Source organism: Carcharodon carcharias, chromosome 10 (assembly GCF_017639515.1).
Source record: "Carcharodon carcharias isolate sCarCar2 chromosome 10, sCarCar2.pri, whole genome shotgun sequence".
NCBI lineage: Eukaryota > Metazoa > Chordata > Chondrichthyes > Lamniformes > Lamnidae > Carcharodon > Carcharodon carcharias.
The window spans coordinates 24,187,933-24,212,777 of NC_054476.1; the positions used below are offsets into that span (position 1 = coordinate 24,187,933).

The 24,845-nt window shown below is 45.0% G+C and overlaps 1 protein-coding gene across 1 annotated transcript in view; it reads right to left on the reverse strand.

The window, feature by feature from the left end:
* Nucleotides 1–24,845, reverse strand: part of shank2b (SH3 and multiple ankyrin repeat domains 2b) — an 834,833-nt gene that overhangs the window by 35,361 nt on the left and 774,627 nt on the right. The window contains exons 17-18 of the mRNA XM_041197641.1: nt 23,188–23,323; nt 12,600–12,680 (exon numbers count right to left, since the gene is read on the reverse strand). Of these exons, the coding sequence (XP_041053575.1) occupies nt 12,600–12,680; nt 23,188–23,323 (217 nt within the window). The remainder of the gene's footprint in view (nt 1–12,599; nt 12,681–23,187; nt 23,324–24,845) is intronic.

Below are 24,845 nucleotides of genomic sequence, written 5' to 3' on the forward strand. Positions count from 1 at the left end.
ATTTAAATTTACTTAAATAAATCTGTAATAAAGGGCTAGTATCAATAATGGAACTGGCAATAAATGCTGACTTTGCCAGTGAAGTTCACATCCTGTGAATGAATAAAAAAAGACTGAAGGTTCACAACTGTTAAAACTGAGACTCTGGGTACATGGGTAAATTTGACAATACATCTAATCTATCAGATGGTTTATTTGGTTAAGGGATTATATTAGAGACAATCTCTTTGTATACAAATTACATGGGGAAAAACTTCCCCCTCCTGTTTTTGGGAGGGGGGGGGGGTGGGGGAGGATGTGCAGGAGCAGATGCGGGCAGGCGCACCTCCAATTGGGGGCGCACCGCCATTTTATGTGGGCGGGCCAATTAAAGCCCGCCCAGCGTGACGTCCACCAGGAAGCGCTATGCGCTCCCTGTGCAGGCTGGGGGATTCCCTCAGCCAGGAGTGCGCTCTTTCGTGCATGTGCGCGAGAGAGTACATAATCTCCCAGAGGCTATGTGCTGCCTCAGGGTGATTGGCTCCAAATTAAAATTTGCAATATGATAGAAAAAATTCCCTGACATGTCCCCTCATGTCAAATGAGTTGGGACATGTCCATAACTTTAACTGAAGCCTTTATTAAAAATTTAAATACCGTCATGAAACCTCATTCCACCCGTGGATGAGGTTTCATGCTTTTTCTGAAGTCCGCCAGGGCTCCCAGCTTGCCTGCCAACCTTTAGGTTGGACAGGCAAGTCCGTTAATGATTTTAATTAGTTTCTCAATGGCCTCAATAGGCTGTTGACAGATCGGCGGGTGCTCAGCTGACTCGGCTGCGCCCCCGCCAACCTGAAAATGGAAACAACGCGGGGTGACATCGGGAGTTCTGCCCAATGTCATCCAGCGTCATTTTACGCGTTGGTGAGCGGGCCTCACCCCTGCTCGCTTACTGGAAGATCCTGTCCATGGAAGTCCACTGAAGGGTTGAACTGATTAAAGCCAGCAATGGTTGGGCAATCATAGGCAAACACAATGGGTATTACATTACTTTGCATTTTAGACCTAGTATATTCAGAAAGTACGTATTAACATGTTCTTCCTGTAGTGTTGGCTGAACTGATTTAATACTCTTTAGCGCACAGATTGACATTAACAGATGTGCGGTTTTAGGAGAAATGCAATACAAGTAACCAATTTGCATTATGCTCCTCTTCCAGCTAAAATTGACTCAATAATGCCATTACAAGTTAGTGTATTAGCATCACCTTACTAGAGGAGGTGTCGAATGAGTTACAGAAGCTGGCAGGGAGATCCAAAGTCAGAGCAGAAAGACTGCCAGCGAGGACACATTAAGTCTTCATGGTGTTTTTACTGCCAGTTGCAATTCAGCTTCTTCAAGCAACAATATACACGAGAGCTACAACTCACTAAGAAATCGGATAAATTATGCCAACACCTGAAACAAGACCCAGTACTGAGGGGCAACATCAGGACCACACTGCCATGACTGATAAAAGCAGTAATAGTACTTGACAAGACTTTACTCCTTCAAATGAGAGTGAACCTGTATTTGGTTGGAGTGGACATCACCTCTTACAGGAGTTAAGTACTTCCGGGGATTCAGGATCACAGTGCTTTCCTGGGCTAGTTTCCAATCCCTGCATGGGTTGGAGAGGAATTTCCAAGGGATTTTGTCCCTCAAATTGGCCTGGGTTTTTAAACCCATTTTTTCACCTCCCTTGGGAGATCACATATGGTTTCTGGTGGAGTGGGGAGTGTATCCTATAAGATACACAAAGTATAGACTGGATGGATTAGACGGTCATTGGTTGTATGTTCATATGACCCCTGCCAGGGAATGGCATGAGACTTGATAAGGACCATGGTGGGTTGTAGTTTACCAATCTATTTTAACATACTAATTAATTTATTAAAATCAGCACCAGCTTGCAGCAACAGGAAAAACTTTGCAAAATGTCCCAATCCTAGATTACGGAGTGCTATTGCCTCTAATCGCTTGCTGTTCATAACAAATCTTGGGAAGAGTTAGGATGCAGATAAAATGCATCAAGAGCAGTTTAAGGCAGCAAATAAGAGACATTTTAAGTATGCAGGGGTATTATAAACTATACATCTGTCAGTAATCTATTGTAATCGCTCATTTCTACAATGAGTAACAGTGACTTGGTTTCAGTACATGCAAGCAAGAATCGATGCCATTGAAATCAGTGTCATTTAAAAGCAAAATAATTCCCAGCATTTTTGTGACCATTTGCAGTTTCTTCATGAACTTAAGCTACTATGCTTTCTCTGCCTAATGCATCACCCTTTGTAAGTGCTTGCACAGGTTTAAGGATAGAATACCAGAGATCTGGGTTTGTAGATTGTACAATGCAATGCAATCCATTAAGCACAGAACAATTCATTGTAAGGAATAAAATTATTAGCACAGCACATTGTTATTCTCTTAGGGCATGGTGAAAACATACAAATGATTCATGATTACTCTGCACAACATGGCAGCACCAGGACTCTCAGCCTTCACCTAGCATTCATGTACCATAGATTGCACTGTATAAATTGACCCAGCTTATAAAATGGTCCCGACTTTCAGCATCAAAAACCAGTTTAGGCCTATACTCAGCATATAATTTGACCACCCTCTTCTGCTAAGAAATGCTACAATCACTTAAGGAGTCAGCCTTGATTTTTCAGCTCAGAGGATCGTGTAGGGTTATACTCACCTTCTAAGTCGGTTTATGGGTTTCACAGGTGATACAGGCTGTGTTGCCAAGACAATGCGTGGAAGTTTAAGACAGGTCCACAGGCGATACGGGCTGTGTTGCCAAGACAATGCGTGGAAGTTTAAGACAGGTCCACACAGAGCAGACTGCACATGGCAAACAGAAATGGGTCCTAAGGCAAAAAGAATGAAGTACACAGCTGGTTTCAAGCTAAAAGTCATGACATTTGCTAAGTCATCAAATAACTGTGCTGCAGTGAGGGAATTTGACATTAGTGAAAGACTGGTGCGAGAATGGAAGGAGGAATCCACCCTGAAGATGGTGCCCAAGACCAAATGCGCCATGAGAACAAGGACCATTCACCAGTCTGATCCTGAAAAACATGCACCAGAAAAGGCCTAAGATCGCCGGAATGGTTACATCAACACCATTCCAAGAAATGCAAGGCATATATACGCACCGAAGAGGGCCAAATCAAACCCTGGGTCCAGCAAAGACTTCAGAGCAACAGCTCATCGGTGTAGCCATATTATGGATTCGGAATGTCTCGTGTTACGGCAGAAAGACCAGGATCCCTCAGAGACTACAAAAAGACCTCAAAAGACCAAAATTAACAGTTTCCAGCGATTCATCATCAAACAACTGCAAAAGCACAAACATCCATAATGTCACACTGAAAAAAATACCTTCACAAAGAGTAGAAACATATGGGTGCTGACCTACTTGTTTTGTGTGGTCTTGTCATCAAATTTATTCATTCACAAACTGTCATTAGACTGATCAAAAAATGTAGAACATCCAATTCAATGGTTGGAGAAGTTGATGATTTGATGTGGAGGGATGATTCCGAGATTGAAAGCGCCAATCTGATCCAGAGTGGGATCCTTACGATGATGCCACAGACAAAGTGACTCAATGGGTTTGACGAATGGTGTGTCAGATGCCAAAGACAAAGGTTTTGACAGTTTTTAAAACATTTCCGTTGTGGTGAAAGGTATGCTTGTAGAATTAATTTGTTCAATGCAACGTGTCACATTGATTTAATTTGAATTACTGGTGGGTTTTCTTTTTCATATTTCAAAGGAGCGACCACCTACACCAATACCACTGGTTGACATTATATTCAGTGTATAAGTCAACCCCTGTTTTTGGGATGATTTTGAGAGGCGTCAAAAGTCACCTCACACATTGCAATCTACGGTAATTGCTAGGAAAACCCACTGCTTAAGGGCCACTTCTGCAGCATTGATTTTCCTACAGTTGCCTTCAAAGACTAAAGTAAGCAAGCCATTGTACGGAGCTACTGTTTAGTTACCAGCAATACATGGTGATGTTTGGTTGTGGAAACATTTTTTTTTAAGTTCATTTACAGGGTGTAGGCTTCGCTGGCTAGGCCCGCATTTATTTCCCATCCCTAATCACCCTCGAGAAGGCAGTGGTGAGCTGCCTTCTTGAACCGCTGCAGTCCATTTGGTGTAGGTACAACTACAGTGCTGTTAGGAAGGGAGTTCCAAGATTTTGACCCAGCGACAGTGAAGGAACGGCAATATATTTCCAAGTCAGGGTGGTGTTCCCATCTATCTGCTGTCCTTGTCATTCCACGTGATAGCGGTCATGGGTTTGGAATGCTAAGGAGCCTTGGTGAGTTTCTGCAGTGCATCTTGTAGATGGTACACACTGCTGCTACTGTTCGTTGGTGGTGGAGGGAGCGAATGTTTGTGGAAGGGGTGGCAATTAAGCAGGCTGCTTTGTCCTGGAGTGTCAAGCTTGAGTGTTGTTGGAGCTGCGCTCATCCAGGCAAACAGATGACTCCTGACTTGTGCCTTGTAAATGGTGGACAGACTTTGGGGGAAGTCAAGAGGTGAGTTACTTTCCATATGATTCCTAGCCTCTGACCTGCTCTTGTAGCCACAGTATGGTTAGTCCAGTTCAGTTTCTGGCAATTGGTATCCCCCAGGATATACTTAATCAGGCAGTTTAGTGCCTTTAACATGAATTAATGTCAAAATATCTCAACGTATTCACAGGAGCTTCAAACAAAACGTGACACCAAGGAGCTTGTAGGACATATGACCAAAAGCTTGGTTAAAAAGGTAGATTTTAAGAAGCATCTTAAAGGAGAAAGCTGAGGTACGGAGTCAGAGTTCAGGGAGGGTATTCCAGAGCTAAGAGCTTGGTCAGCCAAAGGCGATCTCCACAATTGATTAAAATTGGGGATGCTCAAGAAGTGAGCATTAGAGAAGCACAGAGGATTTGGAGGGCTGTGGGACTAATGAGATTAAAGCAATGGGGAAAGGCGTGGGCATGGGCAGATTGATAAGCAGTAGTGAAATTTAAAATCGAGATGTATTTAACTGGGAGCCAATGTAGGTCAGCGAGCACATGGTGGCGAATGAACAGGCCTCCGTGTAAGTCAGACTTTGGGTAGGTGAGTTTTGAGTGACCTTAAGCTTATGGGGTGGAGACTTTGGAAGCCTGGCCTGGAGTACGTTGGAATAATCAAGTCTAGAGGCGAGAAAGGCATGGATGAGGGTTTCAGCTACAGACGAGTTAAGGCAGAGATACAGGTGGACAATGTTGGAGTTGGAAATTGATGGATATATAGTCAGAAGCTCACCTTGGGGTCAAAGATGAGAGTGAGGTTGCAATTAATCTGGTTCAGCCTCAGACAGTTGCCATGGAGAGGGATGGAGCTGGTGACGAGGGATCAGAGTTTGAGTTGGAGAAAGACGACAATGGCCTTGATCTTCCCAATGCTTAACCAAGGAAAATTTCTGCTCAGTAGTGAATGTTGGATAAGCAGTCTGATAGTTGAGAGAGCATTCTTAATTGTGACGAAATATTTCTGACGCAGATATAACAAAAAAAGTATTTCTAAAAGGTTGCCAAATTGTGCTGATTCATGACTGATCTTACATTTGAGCAGAAAGATGAGGGGAAAACAACCTTCTCAGAACATATCCAGATCATCAGTTGTGCCCAAAGTGGAAACTTTGGGTCTAGGTCCTTGACAGCAGTCAAAGTGGGGGGGGGGGGGGGCGCAGAGAAGGGGGACGTTGCATTTTTTTGGCCATGGCTTCATTCCAGCAGAGGCCCCAGAGACAATAAGCGCATATTTTCACGGTGTTGCTGAATTTTACAGTATAGATTTGGCCATTTGGTCCATCATACCTGTACTGGTTCTCTGAAACACCTATCCACCATGTCCCAGTTCCTGTCTTTCCTCACACATTCAGAAAAGAAAAATTTCAGTTGGTATCGTTCTTTTTAAAATCTATCATTGATTCTGTTCCCACGACTGTTGCCGTGTTAGCAACACCAAATTTAAAAAAATGCTCTAACCTCTCCATTACATCTTTTAAATTTATGTCTCCTAGTTAGTGATTCAGCAGCCAGTGGAAAGAGAATTTCCCCATATATCTTATCCAAATGCCTGAATTTTAAACACCTCTATCACAGTTCTTTTCAGCTTCTTTGATCTATTTTCACTATTCTCTTATCGTTTTTGTATATTGCATAATTAAAGTCTCATTCCAGGCATCAACTTAGTAAATCTCTTCTGCATTTTCTGACTTTGAAATCCTTTCTAATTCAAGGCACCCAAAGCTGGGCACTATAGTTTGGCCAATAATTAACAAATGTTTAACATTATATCTTTGTTGCTGTACTCTTAAGCCCTGACTTCAAAAACCTAGGGTCCCAATTTTTTTTTAAAATGGCTTTATCAACTGGTCATCCATTTGAACCATCTCAGGACATGAGTAGATAGTTCAACTGCAGTATGAGATGGCCCCATTTCCTCCATTTTAAGAGCCTTCTGCACTTTGCATATCTGCTTCCTTCTCATTCACTGCTGCTTCTGGTCTGCCAACAGTGGCCCCCCCATCAATTAATCTCTACAGATCTGTCTTGCCATCTGTCTCTCTCCCTTCTAAAACAAAACCTTCCAGATGCTCATCCTTGACAGTGCTGTTGCCTCCTCCTATAACACTGTGGATGCTTTATTAGAGTTGTTGTTATCTGGTAAATGCTCAACTGGTTTTGATAATGCAATAAAAATTGAGCTGAGGTTTTGAGCAAGAGCCACAATGATGGTGATTGCTATGCATTTTTGTAGAGTTACGTGTTATCAAATAGCTGGAATGCAAAGTACTAGATGTGATGCCTCCTACTCTGCACTCAATCAATAGTCATTGTTGGCATTGGGTTGCTTCCAATGATTCAAGCCAATGTTCGCAATCTCCAAGTTTAACTGAGGATCGAGGTTAATCACTTTCCAAAATCCATCAGTAATTCTTTCAGCAGCTGAATAATGGGAATGTTTATTTTGGCCTCCACAGCCTATTAAATTCTCATTAGTTTCTTTTCCATAAAAGCATGCTCAGCTTTAGGAAAAATAGCCTGGAAAAGGGCACCAACTGTAGTAAAACTGAAGCAACATGTTACTGGCAGAATTTGGAGCCATGGTACAGCACCCAGCACAAGCACATCACATAGTGCGCGCCCTCAAACCCATGTCAATACATTCCCAAGTCCATAAACTTTGAACTGTGCTTAAAGCTGCCATCAATTGTTTCCAAGTCAAGTTCCAATCCGTCAAATGTATCAGTGTCAATTATGTGTCTCAATGACACCAGTTGAACAGCTTGTAAGACCATAAGACGTAGGAGCAGAAATAGGCCATTTGGCCCATCAAGTCCGCTCCACCATTCAATGAGATCATGGCTGACCTGATAATCCTCAACTCCACTTTCCTGCCTTTTCCCCATAACCCTCGATTCACTTACTGATTAAAAGTCTATCTCAGCCTTGAATATACTTCACAACCCAGCCTCTACAGCTCTCTGTGGTAAAGAATTCCACAGATTGACTACCCTCAGAGAAGAAATCCCTCATGTCTGTTTTCAATGGGCACCCCCTTATTCTGAGATTATGCCCTCTGGTCCTAGTTTCTCCCGAAAGTGGAAACATCCTCCTGGTACCTACCCTATCAAGTACCCTCAGGACCTTACGTTTCAATAAGGTCGCCTTTCATTCTTCTAAACTCTAATGAGTACAGGCCCAACCTACTCAACCTCTCATCATCCCTACCTGGGATTAACCAAGTGAACCTTCTCTAGGCTGCCTCCAATGTCAGTATATATTTCCTTAGATAAGGGGAGCAAATCTGTTCACAGTATTCTAAGTGTGGTCTAACTAGTGCCTTGTATAGTAAGTGAACATTATTTGGCACTTGATCACTTACTGTTTTGAAGTTTCCCCTACAGATGCAGCTTTTGAAGGTGCTGCTTGATAGATGGTATTCTGCATCTGAATAAAACACAGATACACCCTGAAGTGATGCCAGAAGTCCACTGCACCATATTCTCATTCCTCGGATAAGGGGTCTATCTTATGAAGAAAGGTTGAACAGGTTGAGCCTATTCCCATTGGAGTTTAGAAGAATGATAGGTAATCTTATTGAAACATAAGATCCTGAGGGGACTTGATAGGGTAGGTACCAGGAGGATGTTTCCACTTTTGGGAGAAACTAAAACCAGGGAACACAGTTTAAGAATAAGAGGTCTACCATTTAAGACAGACAGAGGAAGAGAAATTTTTTCACTTCAAGAGTCATTGGTATGTGGAATTCTCTTCCCCAGAAAGCAGTGGAGGCTGGGGACTATTGAGTTTATTCAAAGCAGAGTTAGACAGATCTTTGATGGACAAGGGAGTCAAGGATGGCAGGCAGCAAAATGAAGTTGAGGCCACAACCAGATCAGTCATGATCTTATTGAATGGTGGAGTAGGTTCAAGGGGTAAATGGCCTACTCTTGTCCTAAGTCCTATTTTCCTACGTTACTTTTCTCCGCCATGTTTCTCAGGCTGCTGACAGTGGCTCAATGGATGCAAATCTGCTTCTGTGTCTACTCCTATTCGAAGGCAGACCTAGTCGGAGGCCAATCTCTTGTCTATACAGTAAACAAGTGACACGAAACCGGCTAGTTGCTCCTTTCCACTTTATTGAGAAAATGACATCCAAAATCCCTAACGACATTAGTATCTGTTTTGGGTGTATGAGACTGGTCGTGTGCTTGATACAACAGGCTGTAAAATGTCTGAAAGGATGGCACTGCTTCCTTTGCTCTCCTCATCACAGAAAAAATCCAATCGTTCCACACAAACGGAAGCCATTTGGTCCACTGCTCCCTCCTTGAGAGCAATAAAATTAGTCCCACAAGCCCACCATTTCCCCATTGCCCTGTAATTTTCTTTTCCAAGTATTTATCCAACTTAATTTTGAAAATTAATGTTAAATCTGCTTCCTCCACCCTTTCAGACAGGGCATTCCAGATCACAACTCATTGAGTTAAAAATAAAAAATTCCTGTGAAATGGAAGTATTTACTATACCTAGTTGCTATATCAAATCCTTCATTAACAGGCCTAACAGAAGGGAAAGAAAGAGCCACTGTTTCCTTCCTTACACCATAACTAAAGCCTGGTATCACCTTAGTGAACATAGAGACAGGAGTAGGCCATTTAGCCTCCGGAGCCTCTTCTATTCAATGTAACTGTGGCTGATTTGCAAATCTAACTCCCGTAAACACACCTTTGCTTCATTTTCTTTAATACCTTTGGCTAACAAAAATCTATTAATCCCAGATTTAAAATAAACAACTGAAATCTAGCATTAGTTGTTATTTGCAGAGAGTTCCAAGCTTCTACCACTCTGTGTACAGAGGTGTTTCCTAATTTTGAAAGTCTGACTCTAATTTTTAAGCCATGCCCTCTGGTCTTAGACTCAGCCAAAAGAAATAGTTTCTAACTAGGCCATCTTGATATCTTGAAATCTTTTACGAAGTCATCGCTTAACCTTCTAAATTCCTGGAATACAACCTTAGTTTGTGACATCTCTCCTCATAATTTAACCTTTGGATCATTCTGCTAAACTTATGCTTTTTACTCACTCCTCGCTCAAGATATCCTTCCCAAGGTGTGGTGTCCAGCACTGCTTACAGTTCTCCTACAAGTTCCTCCCAAGTTGCACACTATCCTGACATGAACTATAATCGATGCTCCTTCACTGTCACTGGGTCAAAACAGTACTGTGGGTGTACATAAAGCATATGATCTGCAGCAGTTCAAAGTGATAGCTCACTAGCACCTTGTGAAAGGCAATAAGGGATGGGCAATAAATATGTTGGCCTTGCCAGCGACACTCATATCCCATGAATGAATAAAAAAAAAGTGTGGCTTATCTTCTGCACCTGCTTTTGGCCTTGATGTACCTCCTATGTAATGGTTTTCAAGGTGTGCACTATGCACGTGCAGACTCCCAAAGTTGCTGTGAAGTAATGTTGACAATCTCGTAGGGCTGATTTATATGAGGCGCCAGATTCCTTGCAGCTCTGACTAAAGAGTCGGGAGAGAGGATCCCACTGAGGGTATCACTGGCTGTCCTGGAGCCATTTGACAATCAATTGGACAGGGATGAGGAACTTCAGCTATGAAGATAGATGGGAGAAGTTAGGGCTGTTTTCCTGAGGGGAAAAAAGGCTGAGAAGGGATTTAAGAAAGGTTTCGAAATCATGAGGGGCCTGGACAAAGTAGATAGGGAGAAACCATTCTCACTCCAGAAAGGATTGGGCACAGGATTTAAAATAATTGGCAAAAGCGACATGAGAAAAAACCCTTTTCATACGGCGAGTGGTTAAGGTCTAGAATGAACTCCCCGAGAGCGTGGTGGGGGCAGGTTCAATTGAAACATTCAAAATGGAATCAGACGTATCTGAAGATGGAAAATATACAAGGTTGTGGGGAGAAGGGGAGGGATGGGGAAATGGCACTAAATGAATTGCTCATTTGGAGAGCTGGTACTGACATGATGTGCTGAATAGCCTTCTGCATTGTAACAATGCTGTGATTATGCAATGAGGCTTGATGCGGGATTTGGACTTCCACCCTTTTAGATCAGGACAGTGCTTTCCAGCACTTAGGGACTGAGGCCTGTGTGTTGGTTTATGATTTGGGTCAGTGCTTGATGGTCTTGCTAGCTGCCAAGCTGGCAGGCCCTGGTGAGGGGGGTGGGGAGCTGGGGTTTGAGAGGCCATGGATGAGAGGGAGGAACAACCTTGGGTGAGGTAACACCTTGGGGAGGGCCCTCTGTTAGGTCCAGGGAACCCGCTAAAGAGGGAAACCCCTGCCCACCCACCGCCAGCCTGCACAGGAAAACCTGCCAGGCTGGGCACTAGGCGTAGCTTCTCCCACCACTGGTTAAATGACAGCAGTGGTAGGACGCAGTCCTCAATTGGCCCACTGGTTGGAGTGGGTTGCCCAATGCCAACTCTGACACAGGCATATGTGGTGGGGCAGGGGTGGGAGGGTAGGTTGTCTGCTGTATTTAACAAGCACCACCCCCAAACCACCACCCTACCCACCCCACCCCACCAAACTCATTGCTGGAGAGCATAAAATCCAGCCCTGACAGTTTCACAGTTACAACTGGGCCAATATGACCATTGCTCAACATTGCCTCAATCCTGACAAGTGTATAGATACAAGACTACTGCATGGCATCCAATCCTTTTCTTTAGAGTAACACTTTAAACTACAGGAGAAATGATTGCTGCACTTGTCTTGGTACTCGGGTCAACAACTGACTTGTACACATTATGAAGAGAGGAGCACTGACCGAGTATTCTTTCAGTCGAGCGCTATATGCAATTAACTTCAATGAACATTCATAAGCATGGTACCTCTTTTAAACTGCTCTGACAAGAATCAAAAGGCATATAGTACTTGACACTAAGCATCTGCATCTTTGGAAGCACATCATTCTTTTAAGTTACCCCGCTCACAATTCTTATCATTTAAATAAAAGATTATACACATACCAAATTATGGAGATACCTGGATAGAATACAACCCTTCTTGGATCCATTCTATTTTGAGAGCAGGTTAACTTTTCAAGGTTGGTAAACAAACACAGGGGCTGGTTATATACCTAGCTCTCAAGCATACAGGTACATAACTAGGACTGGAGACTAGAGTTGTCATAATGCATTCCATTCTTTTTGTAGCGTCTCATTTGTCTTTGGGTGAATTTATATTACACAGTGAATGAAGGGACAATTGTTTTCCTGTGTTTAGTGTGGATTTTGAAGAGTTTGGCACCTATTCTGCTGAACACTTAATTTACGCCCTGGTTAGTGAGCAGTGTTCAGGAGGCTGTTTGGGATGGGTGGGGAGTACGGGGTGGGGAGGGGTTGGTGGTGAATGTGGGTTCACTTTCTAATTCTCAGAGTCCTCAGGAGGCAGATTGTTAACTGAACATTCACACAACTTCAGTGTCAAACAAAAGCAGTTTCTGTTTAGCTGCAAACGTGCAAATGCCTTCTGAATCTGCACTCAATATCTTACCCACGTGGCCAAGGCTATGAAATCACCAACGTCTTCTAACATGGTAGAAAATATGTCAATGCTGTAACCTCGTGTACCATTGGACTAAATAATGAAACTATAACCTTTTTAAAGAAAAGGACATTTAAAAAAAAAGTCAAAAGTCATGGAAGGCAGTACATAAGTCAGCTTACCTCTGTCCACTGGTGACAGCCGAAATAAAATAGGAAGAAAGCATTAGAGAAAGAAAGAGAAGGAAGATAGTGAATAGAGAATTCAATCGGCCTGTCAGTCATATTTCAAATTTGAACATTTTCGATAACCAAATGGGCCACTTAGCAACCAATTTAGAGTTGTAAACTCTATAAGACCACAAGAGGTAGGCAGAAGGTTACACCAAGGTAAATGAGTGTTTACCACACACAGCACAGGCTCCTCCAAGGTAACACACACTTACAGACCAAAGCATGCATTTTAAAAGCCGTTTTCTTACCTAGATCTTCAAGTTCTGAGGTCATAGACTTTGAGCGCAGAGTTAAAGCGGTGGTTGGTGCTCTTTTTGGAGGCGGCGGGGCTTGTTGGTAAATTAAAAAGATAAATTAAAATAAAGATACAATCTTGGAATTCATCTCCTCCCAAAATACACGATTCGGCAACTTTATAGGCTCATTGCCAATAAAGTGGCTCATCTCCAGCCTTCCGGTCAACACCCAGTTCAACCATGTTCAATAATAGCCACAGCTCCCAGCTTTCTGGCCAGCAGCTAGTGATAATGATTCTGTTCTTGCCATTCACACCTCCTCTACACCCATCTTTTGTATCTTTACTTGTTCCATCACCATCCCCTTTTAACTTCCACCATCATCCGTTTCGACAATTAACCTTGCTTGCCTTCCACCCTATCACCAGGCCTACCCTTTTATTCTTTCCTTCTCTCCCCTCCTTTTCCCTGTCTTTGTGCTCACTCAATACCTGTTACATTGCAAGTTTACTCTAGTTCTGTTGACAGGGAATCAACCAGAAATGTTAAATTGGTTTCTGCATCCACAGATGGTGCTTGACCTGCCGAGTATTTGTAGCGTTTTCTGTTTTTATTTCAGGATCTAGGCAATGCTGCTTTGTAATCGTGATAATATGGGCGCGTGGAGAGCCTTCCCAATCTGGTCCCTTTCACTCTGGCCCATTTCATTCCCTATATGTGATGGTGATAAAACTGTAACAGGTACAACGGGGTGGTAGTGGTTAGTGGTGAAGGGTTTGGGGGGGGGAGGGGGGGGGGGGGTAGGTTTGGGGAGGACAGGAGAGGTCTTGTCATTTTAACTCCAGTTGATGGATTGAAATGGGTGAGAGTGGGTAAATGGTAATCCCAGAGACTCAGGCTGTGCTTGGAGCTTGGGGCGGAGGGGGGGGGCGGGGGGGGGGCGGCAGGCAGGTGGGAAAGGGGTACAGACAGAGGTTATACAGGTTCCCCGTCTTCTCACTTCCTTGAACTTTTGCCTGAGGTGACTTCAGTGCGGCAACAGCAACCTAGCAGCGGCAGGAAGCCAATTAAGGCCCGTCAGCATCCAATTAGCAGCAACATTTTGGTGTAAATGAGATTTTACCAGCGTTGCATGGACCTCCACAGGGTCTGCATCACATCAGGCAGCAGAGTGGGCAGCCTAGCCTCCCCACATCCATGTGCATCAATAACGTTCTCACTGCACACACACAGGCGGCTTACGGCTGGCCTCAAGTCTCACCTGCTGACTCGTTCTCCCGCTTCCACAACCTCCTCGCCATTCCTAATTGGAGATCGCATCCTAATTGGGCACCTCCTGTAAAGTTGCCCCGGCAGATGCACTGCTGCTGCGAATGTTGTTGAGACCTGAGTATGCACCCCCACCACCACCCCTCCCCGGCCAATACTTTTCAAAATCCGAAATAAGTCAGCTCAGAGGTTCTGCCTCCCATCATACAGCTCACCTGGTTTCCCACTCCGGTAAATTCAATGGTGTATAAATGACGATGATGGTTTACCCCCTCACCCCTTTCTCAAGGTCAAATGGGGATGGACGCTAAACGTCAGTATTGCTAGCAACGCCCATATCTTGATGGTTTAACAAACCCCAAGAGCCCAGGCCAGCATGACTGAATATAAAACAATACATATAAATAACAATTAACACTTCAGTAGAGCAAGCCTTTGATTGGCCTTCACAGGAAATTTTGTACAAAACAGAAAAAAACAGTTGGTGAAAACACAACTCTAGCAAATTCAGTTACCTCAATTTTCCTTTCTCAGGTTATTCACATAATTTATAATAAATTAACATGTCTCTTAGATAAACCTGGTGACAAGAGATCACCAGGGGTCTGATCCTAAATTTAGGGAGCAGCAAAGGTTTCAGACTGCAAAATAAAAGTGAAGCAAGTTTCAAGGGGAATTTAGACATTTGCATTTTAAAAATCGAGGTCTACTGGAAAGGGGGCAAAAAAAAAAGGACACTCAAATAACGATAATCGGTACCAGTGCTCATTGAAACTTGACTGCGAACAGATGCAAGGCAAGTGGCAATTCATTTAAACTGGCATTTTAATCTTAGCTTTGGAAAATGATCAAACTCCACCCAACATTCGGAGGCAGAAACTGCCTGTGATTTCCCCCCCCCCCCCCCGCCCCCAACCACCACAACACATGGAGATTGGATTTCAGTTTACACAAGGATGTTAATTCACGATGGCATTTTGACACTGTCCCTTCAAAATCTTCTTGAAACTTCGCCACGCACACGTGCCATTTTTTGCAGTCTCTCTCTTTGATGTTGCTTAGCAGCTGTGTGCTGGTAGTTTTATTTCAGAACACCTGCCCACGCAGACCTGTGAACTGTGCAATGATGGTTTCCTTTTATAGAAAGGAGGAACGCAAACGCTCTTAGGGTTTCAAAAAAAAAACTTACAATGGGCTTGTGTGTAAGAATCACACAATGAGAACATTTCCGAGGCTTGCAAAGGAGATCTTTGGAGCAGAGACAAAGGCTGGAATTTTCCGGCTCCGTTTGCGTCAGTTGGGGTGTGGGGGAACAATATGGCGAGAAGGCCAAAAATTGGGTTTATGCCATCGCGAGACCAGTTTGCATTTGTCCGCTCCAGCTGTCGAGGGTGGGCCTTGTTTCCCGCCGCATGTCGGGAATGTCATTTTAATACATTTGCATCAAATTATAAGCTCTGCTTGCCAGAATCATCCCTCCCCCGATGTCAAATTTACCACCCACGCCGGTGACTTCAGAACGGCGCGCTTCACGGCTGCCTTTAAAAGGCGTGCACCAGGTGAGCTGCACTTCGAGGGGAACGCGAAGGTGACTGCACACAACCTTGCGCAGAGCTCGTGAGCTTCGCAGGTAGGCTATCAAGGAAGAGGCACCGTGCATTTGCAGGGGGCACAGGCCAAGTCACTTTTCCCTGGCTGGTTTTCAGTGCGGGTCAGGCCAGGGAGTGCGGGGGGGCAAGGCAACACTGACTGAAGGAAATACTCAAGCACTGTGGCAGGAGGATGGGGGTTGGGGGGTGGGGTGGGAGATGAGGGAAGTGGCCACGTACTTGGAAAAGTTTGTCAAAAGTGAGCAATTTTCTGCAGCAGAGACCGTTCAGCTGCAGCTCCACTGACGTGCTTGGAGTCCGACCTCTGAAGCTTTTCTGCTCACTCAAGCAACTCAAAAGCATGAAAGTGCCACCAAATGCTCCAGAACCTTTCAGCCCTTGGGCGCAGACTGCAAATTAACGTGTGTTTTAAGAGGCAGCAGAGCAATCGGCCGACTGGGCGAATTGTACAATCCCCTTGTGAAAGGCGTACATGGTGCAGTCACTGGTGGAGGTGCTCACAGCCTCTTGGCAATGTCTTTATTAAGGTGTGGACCAGTATCCATTGTGGTTCAAGCTAACAGTGCAGCTTTGCAGTGAGGGTTAGGAGAATGCCTGCGCCTAAGCTGAGAGTACAGCATGCAGTCGAGGGGCCGAAGATGCTACCAATCGGTCAAGCAGAGTAGGTTGGAGTGGGTGGGGTTTCAGACAGCCAATGAGCACTCTACACACTGGCCATCCAATTGCTGGCCAGCACTCTACTGCAGGCATGAAGGGGCCTTCAGACTTAACCAAGAGAGGTTCTTCGTATACCTAGGCTAACCCACATGTCTTTCTCTTTGATCCTGCAGGAGCGGAACATCAAGATCATGGAGCCTAGTGATTTAACGGAATGCCTAATGGCTTAGAGACCAGAGACAAAGACGACGACGACGATGAAGACAAGGAAGAAGAAGAGTGGCAGAGGTGCCTGGCTCTACAAAGGGAAAAACAACTCCAAGATGAATGGGGTGGCAGGGCCTGCTGCAAATGCAGCTTAAGATCCTCGGCGAGCCATCGCTTGTGGGCACCTCACTAGACCCAAGGTCTATAGACGGCGCCTGTCATTCCTGCAGACGACTAAGAACTAATGTCGCCAAAGACTGTGCATGTCAAGGGAATTGGTCATTCACATATACCACCTGCTGCAGGATTTGGTGCCATGGGGACATGAAGGGCATCCACTGCCAGTGGCTGTGAAAGTGACCATGGCACTCAATCTTTACACCAGTGGCTCCTTGCAGAACTCCACAGGTGACCTGTGCAGGATCTTGCAAGCCTTCAAACACAAGTGTATCCAGGAGGTCACGGGCACCATCTTCACAAAGGCACAGGACTTTGTGCATTTCGCTTAGGACCAGGAAAGCCAGCAAGCCAGTGCACTGGGATTTGCACAGATCTCAGGTTTTCCACAGGTGCAGGGTGCCATCGACTGAACTTGCGTGATGCTTAGATCTCCATGGCAACAAGCAGTCAACTATGTGAACCGCAATGGCTTTCACTTGCTTAATGTTCAACTGATGTGTGATGACCACAAATGCATTGCCAGGGAGTGCCCATGACTCCTACATTCTTAGCCAGTCTGACATCTTCCAGTGTTCACAGAGGCTGAACAGTTGGCTCCGCGTGACAAGGGCTACCCACAGAGAACGTGTCTGATGCCCGTGCAGCAGCTTCAGACTTTAGCAGAGTGATGGCACAATGAGGCTCATGCCACAACCTGGACTTTGATGGAGCAAATGCTAGGCATTTTCAAAATGAAGTTGCGGCGATGGAGGAGCCGCATGTATCCTCTGATCAGGAGGATGATGAAGCAGATGACGACGATGAGGTCCTCGAAGGCCAGGATGCCAGTGATGAGGCCATTGCACTGGCCAGACGAGGCAGATGTGCTTGGAAGGCCCTCCATAGCCACAAAATTTGTAGCAGATGACGACAAGATACAGTAAGGACAGTCCTGACACCCACACCTTGCATCTGTGAATGTTTGACTCCTGTGTGGCTGATGGCAGTGCACATACCCTCAGTGCTTAGGCTCATGTCATGGAGACACAGAGGAGGCCCTAATAGTCACTGGATTCCAGGAGAATGATGATGACAAGCAGTGAGGACATGCCATAGACCTTCACATTGCCTCTGTGAGCGTCTGACTCCTGCTGGCCGAGGACAGCTCGCTTGTGCTGTGATCAGGGTCATATAGAGACGCAGCCATGAAACTTTAAATGCATCTGATCCTTTGGCAGCCTTCAGCACCTGAGCCCTTCAGGAGAACAGCGTCACCGGACACAGATGTTGATGAGCTGGGGCCAGCCCCCCCCCAAAGAGGTGCTGAGAGCACACAGAGAGAATAACAGAACTCTGTGACGCCTGCCCATGACATTCTGGCAGCAATGACAAGCACCATTGAGCTGCCGGCATCACTAATGTGTCCAGTGAATGTGAAGCTGGACAATCACTTTGCTCTGAATATTAACTGCAAAGGGAAGAGGCCATGGACTGAGACACCTGCCTTTAGCTTGTGCAGAAAGGTTTGACATCTGAGTGACAGAAACACTGCTCATCAGAACAAGAAGCCATAGGCAGGGAGACATTCTTAGGGGTTTATTTACAATAGTGAACATTAAGTGATTAACACCCGTGCCCAGGTGATGCAACTATTCTTTCTTAACCTTCATACTCCTGCCATGACATGCTGGTGCTCCCCGATATCCACAGTGGAGGTGCAGGCAGCCTGCTGACTGCTACGCCCTGTCTGTGAAGACCTTAAAGGGAGTCCTCTGGAGGGCCGAGACCTGGAGGGCCGAGACCTGGAGGGCCGAGACCTGCTTTTGGGGTCTTGCTGTGTGGCAGTGGCACCCTCCTCAGGCTGTGGAGGTGGAGCTACTGGGATCATCGGAAGAGGGGATTCAGATGGGCCAGACTCTGGATGGAGCTGGGTGGATGGCCCGGGGAGGTGCACTTGCTTATCCTCCTCCCTACTGGTGCCCGAGGGCCCCTGGCTGAGGAGAAGGGGAAGCTGGATTGAGATCAAGCTGCCCCGCACTCTTTTCGCATTGACACTGTTGGAGGCTAACTATGGCATCAGTGATTGGTTACTGCAGCACGGGCTGAACTCTACGTCCTGGATCAAGGTTTCCATGGTAGCCACTATCCCACTGGTACTGATCTCGGTGTGTTGGCATGCAGGTGCTATCACTTCAGACTGAAGGTGGACGGACTCGTCCACCGTGTTTTGCAATCTGAAGAATGCAGCGGACATCCCTTCCTGATGTTCCCGAGCTTGCCTTTGCAGCTCCAGCAACTGCAACGTGACCGAGCCCAGAGGTTGTCATCTGTCTTGGAATCAGCAGATGTCTGGCCTCCAGCAGTCCTCCGAGTGCCGAAGACCTGGGAATTCCCTGCTGCCTCCTGCTGTGGATCAGACAGTGCAATGTGCTCACCAGATTGTGATCCCGAGGCTACTCTAGAACTAAATCCCACAAAAGTGTGTCTCTGTACTGGTGGAGGGTGTGGGTGAGTGCTGTGCAGGGTCTTCAATTAGGGTGTCATCAGATTCTTCTTGAGGTGTCTTCGGGGCTTCAGTCGAGGACCTGGCTTGTGGACCCCCTCAGCTACTTCCTAGATGTGCCTACGAAAACAAGGGGTGATAATTAGTGCAAGGCAGGGGACTGCAGAACAGGGGAACCGACTCTCAGCATGGTTGTCTGATGGATGTGGCACTGCTGGATCCTTACTGGTCAACCCACCGCCGACCTCAGCTTCAGCACAGGAACGGTCCAGATCGTTGCCGGCCAGATGACGATTTGCAACTCTGTGAAGACCTTGATGCCAGGCATTCCTCTACCAGTCTGCGACCTCTCCCTTTTGTTGTGTGCCAGCTTGTCCTGCACGAAGACAGATGAGTGTGTAGGCAGGCCTGCCGCCAGGCCAGATGAGAGGGATGACTGGCATATGTGGGTGGTGAGTGGTGCCATGGACAGGATGTGAGGGAGAAAGAAATGAGAGAAAAAAGAGAAAGAGAGAGAGAAGAGAGTGGAAAGAGAGAGGAGAGAGAAAAAAAAGAGAAAGAAAAAGTGAGAGAGAGAGAAAAAGAGAGAGAGAGAGAAAAAGAGAGAGAGAAAAAGAGAGAGAGGGAGAAAAAGAGAGAGAGAGAGAGAAAAAGAGAGAGAGAGAGAGAAAAAAAGAGAGAGAAAAAAAGAGAGAGACAGAGAGAGAGAAAATGGTGATGTTGCTGGAACTGGCAGTGAGTGAGATCCCTGTGGGTGTGTGATGGGTTTGTGAGCTGAGAGTGATGAGAAGAGTGACTTACCCTGGTGGAATGGAAGAGATAATTCATCCTCTTTCGGCACTGAATGGCTGTCCTCTTGCAGAACGTTGGCACTGACCAATGCCTACTATGCTGAATTGGTGACCTTGCTTGCTGGACTTTGCCTACAGCAGGGCACGAGGGCTTCAAAGTGTGCCTCCACTGCATCCAGTCAGTGCCCCGGGGAGGCACTGAATTTGGGGGCAATATGTTTCCTTCCTTTGCCAGCCATGCAGCAGCTTCTGTTGCCTTAGAGTGTGCTAGCTTTGTGCAGGGGCACCCTTTAAACATGGCACCCGGATTACTGAAGGCCTGAGGTGATGTCAGGGTGGACGAATCAGCAGGGTTACTTTTGGGTTTTGTACTTTTGGGTTATGTTCTTTTATTTAAAACTGTGAACTCAATTGTTGCACTATTTTATTATTCTTTACTGTTTCCAGGGAGGGTTCAAATCCCTCCATGACCTTGCTCCTCCCCATCTCCAAACCTCCTCCAGCCTTACAACCCTCAGATCTCTATGCTCTTTCAATTCTGGCCTTTTGCGCATTGCCAATTTCCATCGCTTCACCTTTGTTGGTTGTGCTTTCAGCTAACGAGTGCCAATAACGCTGAAATTCCCTCTCTCAACCACTCTGCCTTTCTCTTCTTTAATACTCTCCTCAAAACCTACCTCTTTGAGGAGGTTTTTGCTCACTTGTCCTGATAGCACTCTCTGTGACTTGATGTCAAATGTTGTCTGATTAATGCTCCTGTGAAGGAGCTTTGGGAAATTTATGATCATTAAAGTACAATATAAATCCAAGTTGTTTTTGCTGTTTTCAAATTTGAATCATTTTACAGGTACAGACTATAATACAACAATCTGGGGACTGGGTGAAAGTGGACTTTTACCCCTGGGACCAGATGGAATGAGGATCTCCTCTATTGTTTGGTTGAAAAAGGGCCTTTGTAACATAAGCAGTCACCCTACAGGTACTATGAGTTCAGGATAGTAGATGGGTGGCCATCAGAAATGTAAAAGGAGGCAGGAATTACAGGAGTTTCCAGCATGTTCGTCACTCTCAAACAGGTACTCAGCATTGGAGATTGCTGGGAGTGATGAAACCTTGTAGTGCAGTCCAAACCATGGCATTAATGTGCAGGGGACTGCACAGGAGGCAGCAAAGAGTGAGAATGCAGTCGCTATAGGGGATTCCAGAGTCAGGGGGATAGACAGGCATTCCAGTAACTGTCATGATGTATCCTGTATGGTGTGGCATCTCCATGGAGTCAAGGTAAAGGACATCATCAAGAGGGGTGCAGAATATTCTGCAGGCCAAAGGGAGTGGGTCAGAAGTTGTGGTACATGTTGATATTATCAACATAGAGGGGGCAGGTTTTGAAGTCATATGATCAGCTTTCCAGGATTTTCAGGATCTTAAAAAAGTAATCTCTGGATTACTCCAAGTGCCGTGAGGCAGCGAGAGTAGAAATAGGAGGATAAGGAGGATCAACATGTGGCTTGAGGTTCAGGAGGGAGGGCTTCAGATAGGACAGGTTACATCTCAGCAGGATTGGGAACAGTGTCCTCATGGAGAGGCTCACTGGAGTGGTTCAGGGGGGTTTAGACTGAATTAACAGGGGGATGGGTACCAGTATGAAGTAGAAAAAAGGAATAAGCTGCATAAAGGAACGAGTGTGTTGGACAGTACTAGAGAAGGGAGTAGTACTATATTAACAAAGAGCATTCGAAGAATGGCTACGATGAACAAAAAGGCAGGTTTATAATACATGTATGTAAACACGCAAAAAGTGTGGTGAATAAGGCTGGTGAGCTGCAAGCATAAATAGTCATATGGAAATACATGATGTAGTAGTAATAATGGAACTGTGTCTTAAAAATGCTGAGGGCTGGATGCTTAATATTCAAGCATATAAAAAGTATTTGGAAAAGATAGGAAAGGGAAAACAGGGAGGTTGGGGGTCGTTGAGAGGGTGTAGGGGAGAATGGTTCCAGGGATGAGGTACTTTAGCTACAAGGTTACGTTATACAATCTGGGGTTATTCTCCTTAGAGCAAAGGAGATTTCAAAGAGATATACAAGATTATGGCAAGTTTAAGCGAGACAAATGGTTCTCATTAGCTGATACAAGGTCCAGGGATCACAGATTTAAGGTTTTGGGCAGCGGGAAGAGGGAGAACTTTATGCAGCGATTAGTAATGATCTGGAATTTGCTGCCTAGGAGGATGGTGGAAGCAGAGACGATCAATGATTTCACAAGGAAATTGGATGGACACTTGAGGGAACAGCTTGCAGGGCTCTGGCGAGATCAGGAAAATGGGACTGATTGGATTGCTCGACAGAGAACCAACATGGACTTGATGGGCCGAATGGCCTCCTTCTGTGCCATAAATGACCGAGAGACTTTGGGCAGTTTCAGTGCAATGCTAGTGGTTTTGTGCATTGGAACATGCTTGAGATTCATTCAGCACTCCACCAACAATGTCAGCGAGGCAGGTCTAATGATAATTGGCATGGAAGATGAAGCAAATAATACACTGGTGTAGTAAGGGGCGTTCTTCCAAGATAGCAACTGGGGTACAGGAGTGGGCGTTTAACTCAACATGTTGTGTTATACATGTCCTGGGGCTTGGTGCTGACACTGGATGCCTGAAATGCAAAATGTTCCATTCCCAGAACAAACAGCCTTCATTTTAATGAGCACAAAAAGAAAGATAGAACAATTCACTTAAAATAGGAGAAAGAACTTTTCAAACAGGTGTGAGATTGTATTTCTGCGTAACTCAAGGTGCTAGTTTTTAGAAAGTTTAATTGTTTTCTTGGGACAGCTTCTTCCAAACATATTTCCTTATTTTAGCCTCTCAAAACAAAACATGACTCTTCAGCAGTCATTCTACATTGAATAATCTTCATCTGAGAAAATGAAAAATTTACATTTTTAAAAAATGATTTATCAATAATCAAAGAGAACTGAGGGGTGAACTGATAAAGGTCTTTAAAATTGGGAAGATTTCTTTTGTAATCAGTGTGAATGTTTTTTTCCATTTATGGGGGAAGACCAAAACTCGGGCTCATAAATATAAGATAGTCTCTAATAGGTCAAATAAAGAATTCAGATGAAATGTCTTTACCCAGAGAGTGGTGAGAATGTAGAACTCACTAAAGAATAGTTGACGCAAGTGACACAGATGCATTTGAAGGAGGTTACATAAAAGTGCATGAGGGAGAAAGGAATATGTTGATGAGTTTAGGCAGGATGTGAGGAGGCTTGTGTGTGGCATAAACATAAGCATGGGCCAGATGGGCTGAATGGCCTGCTTCTGTGCTGCAAGTTCAAAGATTCATACCGAAGGTATGTTGCTCAACAGGAATGAGTCAGAGGACAATTATCATTACCTTTCTTTCGAGCTGTGTCTTCTGGATCGAGATTTCTGCTTACTGTGACAACCTTTAACACCAAATGGTTTCCTCCCTGGCGGATCATGTTCACCACTTGCCTGTGGCCAACCTTCACAACGTTTTCATTATTAACCTGCAAGACAGTTCAAATCAGTAAAGTTAGTCATGATAACCAACAATGAAGGCCTATCTTGTTACCTAAATATTTCATACGATCAGGAATCGGCCATTCAGCCCCTCAAGCCTGTTCTGCCATTCAACCGCTTTGTAGTTGCTCTGTATATTGAACTCTATTTACCTGCCCTGGTTCCTTAATCTTTAATATCCTTGCCTAACAAGAATATATCAATGTTCTGCTTTCTGCACTGCACAGACTTTTGCTCTGATCTTCTTCAGAGCTCCGAAGAGTCATTGTATTGGATTTGAAACATTAACTCTGTTTTCTCTCCACAGATGCCAGACCTGAGTTTTTACAGCTCTTTGTTTTTATTACAGACCTTCACTGTTGTTCACCCCTACCCCTCCCACTTTCCCCACTCTATACCTGCTTAAAACCTGTTAATTTTTTCCAGTTCTGATGAAAAGTCATTGACCTGAAACATTAACTCTCTTTTCTTCACAGATGTTGCTGGACTTGTGGCTCCAATTAGAAAGATACTTAAAACATCCAAGGCACAGTTATTGCAATGTCACCAGTGAGTGCCTGTTCTGTGAGAATCAGCCTCAACATTGCTGGTGTGACTACTTGAAAAGGTGGACAGTCATTTCAATACTCATTGAAAGAACCGAGCAGAATTGAACCACTTTCCAAATATCACCAAGATAATTTAGAAAGAGAATTGAATATGTACTTGAAAAGGTAAAAAAAAAAAATGCAGGGTTATGAGGAAACAGTAGAGGAGTGGGATGACTTGGATAGTGCTTTTAAAGAGTCAGCACAGGCACAATGGGCTGAATGGCCTTCTGTACTGTGAGATTCTGAAACAAAATGACGAGTGGCAATGTTAAACGTTGATGTAACAGAGAGGGGCAATATTTTTCTAGACAATGACATGCATTTTGAACAAGTAATGCTTGCTGACTTGACAACTTGAAAAGAGAGCAGAGGCAGCAAGGTAAGATGAAGGGTATTACGGCTGAAGTTGGATGATAAACAGGAGTCCAGCGGAATGAATGGCAAATTTACCAAGGTGCCATCAAGCCGGGGGAGAGTGGGGTAAGGCCACAAAGTTATAAACCGGTGCTGTGTTTCCTGTCTGGTGCATTCACACTCCACAAGGTTAGTATTGGTGCATAGCCAAAACTGCTTTACACCAAGGCCAAACCCGGAGTATCAATTGGGTGTGAATTGACCCACCCCCAAGCAAAGGAAATTGAAACTCCCTCCTCCACAGAATCTCAGTCTGCTCTGTTCCTGTGCCAATTTGGGCCTAGACATCAAAAAAATGCCGCATTTACCTTCACCCAAGCTAAATTTTCATAGTAAAGCCTTGACTTTGGTGCCAGCTATGGTTTAGGTGGTAGTTCTCTTGCCTGTGAGCCAGAAGGTTGTGAATTCAAGCCCCAGGGACTTGGGCAGAAAAATCTAGGCCAACACTCCAGTACTGCACTGTCAGAGGTGCCATCTTTCAGCTGAGACATTAAACTGAAGCACT